The 1,353-nt window shown below is 57.4% G+C and overlaps 1 protein-coding gene across 2 annotated transcripts in view; it reads right to left on the bottom strand.

Annotated features, from left to right (window-relative positions):
• Positions 1–1,353, bottom strand: part of MMP14 (matrix metallopeptidase 14) — a 9,867-nt gene that overhangs the window by 3,783 nt on the left and 4,731 nt on the right. For both annotated transcript variants that reach the window (XM_007449523.1, XM_007449524.1), the window contains exons 2-4: positions 1,195–1,343; positions 817–939; positions 157–464 (exon numbers count right to left, since the gene is read on the bottom strand). In XM_007449523.1, coding sequence (XP_007449585.1) covers positions 157–464; positions 817–939; positions 1,195–1,343 — 580 coding nt within the window. The remainder of the gene's footprint in view (positions 1–156; positions 465–816; positions 940–1,194; positions 1,344–1,353) is intronic.

Raw genomic sequence — 1,353 nt, 5'->3', positions numbered from 1 at the left:
TTCCTGCTTTCATTGAAAGTCGGACCGGGAGATGTTTGTGGTTCCCCAAAGCCCTGAGATTTGGGGGTCTGAGGCTTGGGGAGGAAGCTGGAGAACCCCCATACAAATGACTCTTGACTCTTCCAGGGATAAGAGTCCCCAGACTACCTCGCTCACCATTCAGATCCTCATTCTGGACAGTCCAGGGCTCGGCAGAGTCAAAGTGGGTGTCCCCTCCAATGTTGGGGCCTGGGAAGTAGGCATGGGCCAGGAAACCGCCCTCGCCATCGAAAGGCGTGCTGTCACCGTGGAAACCCTCAGCAAAGAAGATCATGATGTCGGCCTGCTTCTCATGGCCCTCACGGATGTAGGCATAGGGTACCTCTCGGAAGTGCAGCGGCGTGGCACTCTCCCACACACGGAACGCCTTGCGGATGGCCTCGAATGTGGCATACTCCCCCACCTTGGGGGTGTAGTTCTGGATGCTGAGATCCAGCCACGTGGGGAGAGGATGGGAGTGCGTTAGGACAACAAGGAGCAGAACTCCTTCCCTGTACTCTCCCAGGTCTGACTGAGCCGTCCAGCCACCTTTGTCTGACCCAGCTCTTCCCGCCGCCTTACGATGCCTCTGTCCCAAGAACTGAGGGCTTTCTGGCCCTGGGATATACCTTCAACCGGCTGCACCCCTCTCCAGGATGAGAGCCATTTTCCTCCCTACCCCCGAGGATGCTTCTCAGGAACAAGGGTGAGTAGGGAAGGGAGCCTCAGGGTCTCTAAGCACCACTGATAGGGAAGGGTGACCTGATGTGAGAAAGGCCACTTGCCTGTTGGACTCACCAGAAAGTGATCTCGTTATGCTGCCATTTGAGGCCCTGGATGGCATAGCGCTTCCTTCGAACATTGGCCTTGATCTCAGCCCCAAACTTGTCTGGAACACCACAGCGGGGGCGCCTCATGGCCCTGGGGTGTGAGGATTGTGGTCAGGAGAGCGTATGAAAGAGAAAGGTCTTCAGAGGAGAGGGGGAATATCCGGCCCCAGGGTCAGTGTGGGGAAGAGACAAGGTCATGAGGTCTGGATGAACAGGAGAGGGTCGGGATCAGCTTGTGGGGATGAGGTGTGGGGGTGGAATCAGGCATTCAGGTGGCAGCCTCTCTGGTATTCAGTGTTGTGTTGGTGGGTGCTGGGCAGAATTCCTGCCAGGGTCTAGCACTTACTTCATGGTGTCTGCATCAGCCTTGCCTGTCACTCGCAGACCGTAGAACCTCTGCATGGCAGCGATGGCAGCTGAGAGTGACTGAGGCGAGCGCTGTGTGTGGGTACGCAGGTCCCCAGGGGGCAGGTAGCCATACTGCTGCAGCCAGGCCTGTAGGGAA

The sequence above is a fragment of the Lipotes vexillifer genome, unplaced genomic scaffold, assembly GCF_000442215.2.
Source record: "Lipotes vexillifer unplaced genomic scaffold, Lipotes_vexillifer_v1.1 scaffold1093, whole genome shotgun sequence".
Classification (NCBI taxonomy): Eukaryota; Metazoa; Chordata; class Mammalia; order Artiodactyla; family Lipotidae; genus Lipotes; species Lipotes vexillifer.
This window is presented reverse-complemented; position numbering and strand designations above follow the sequence as displayed.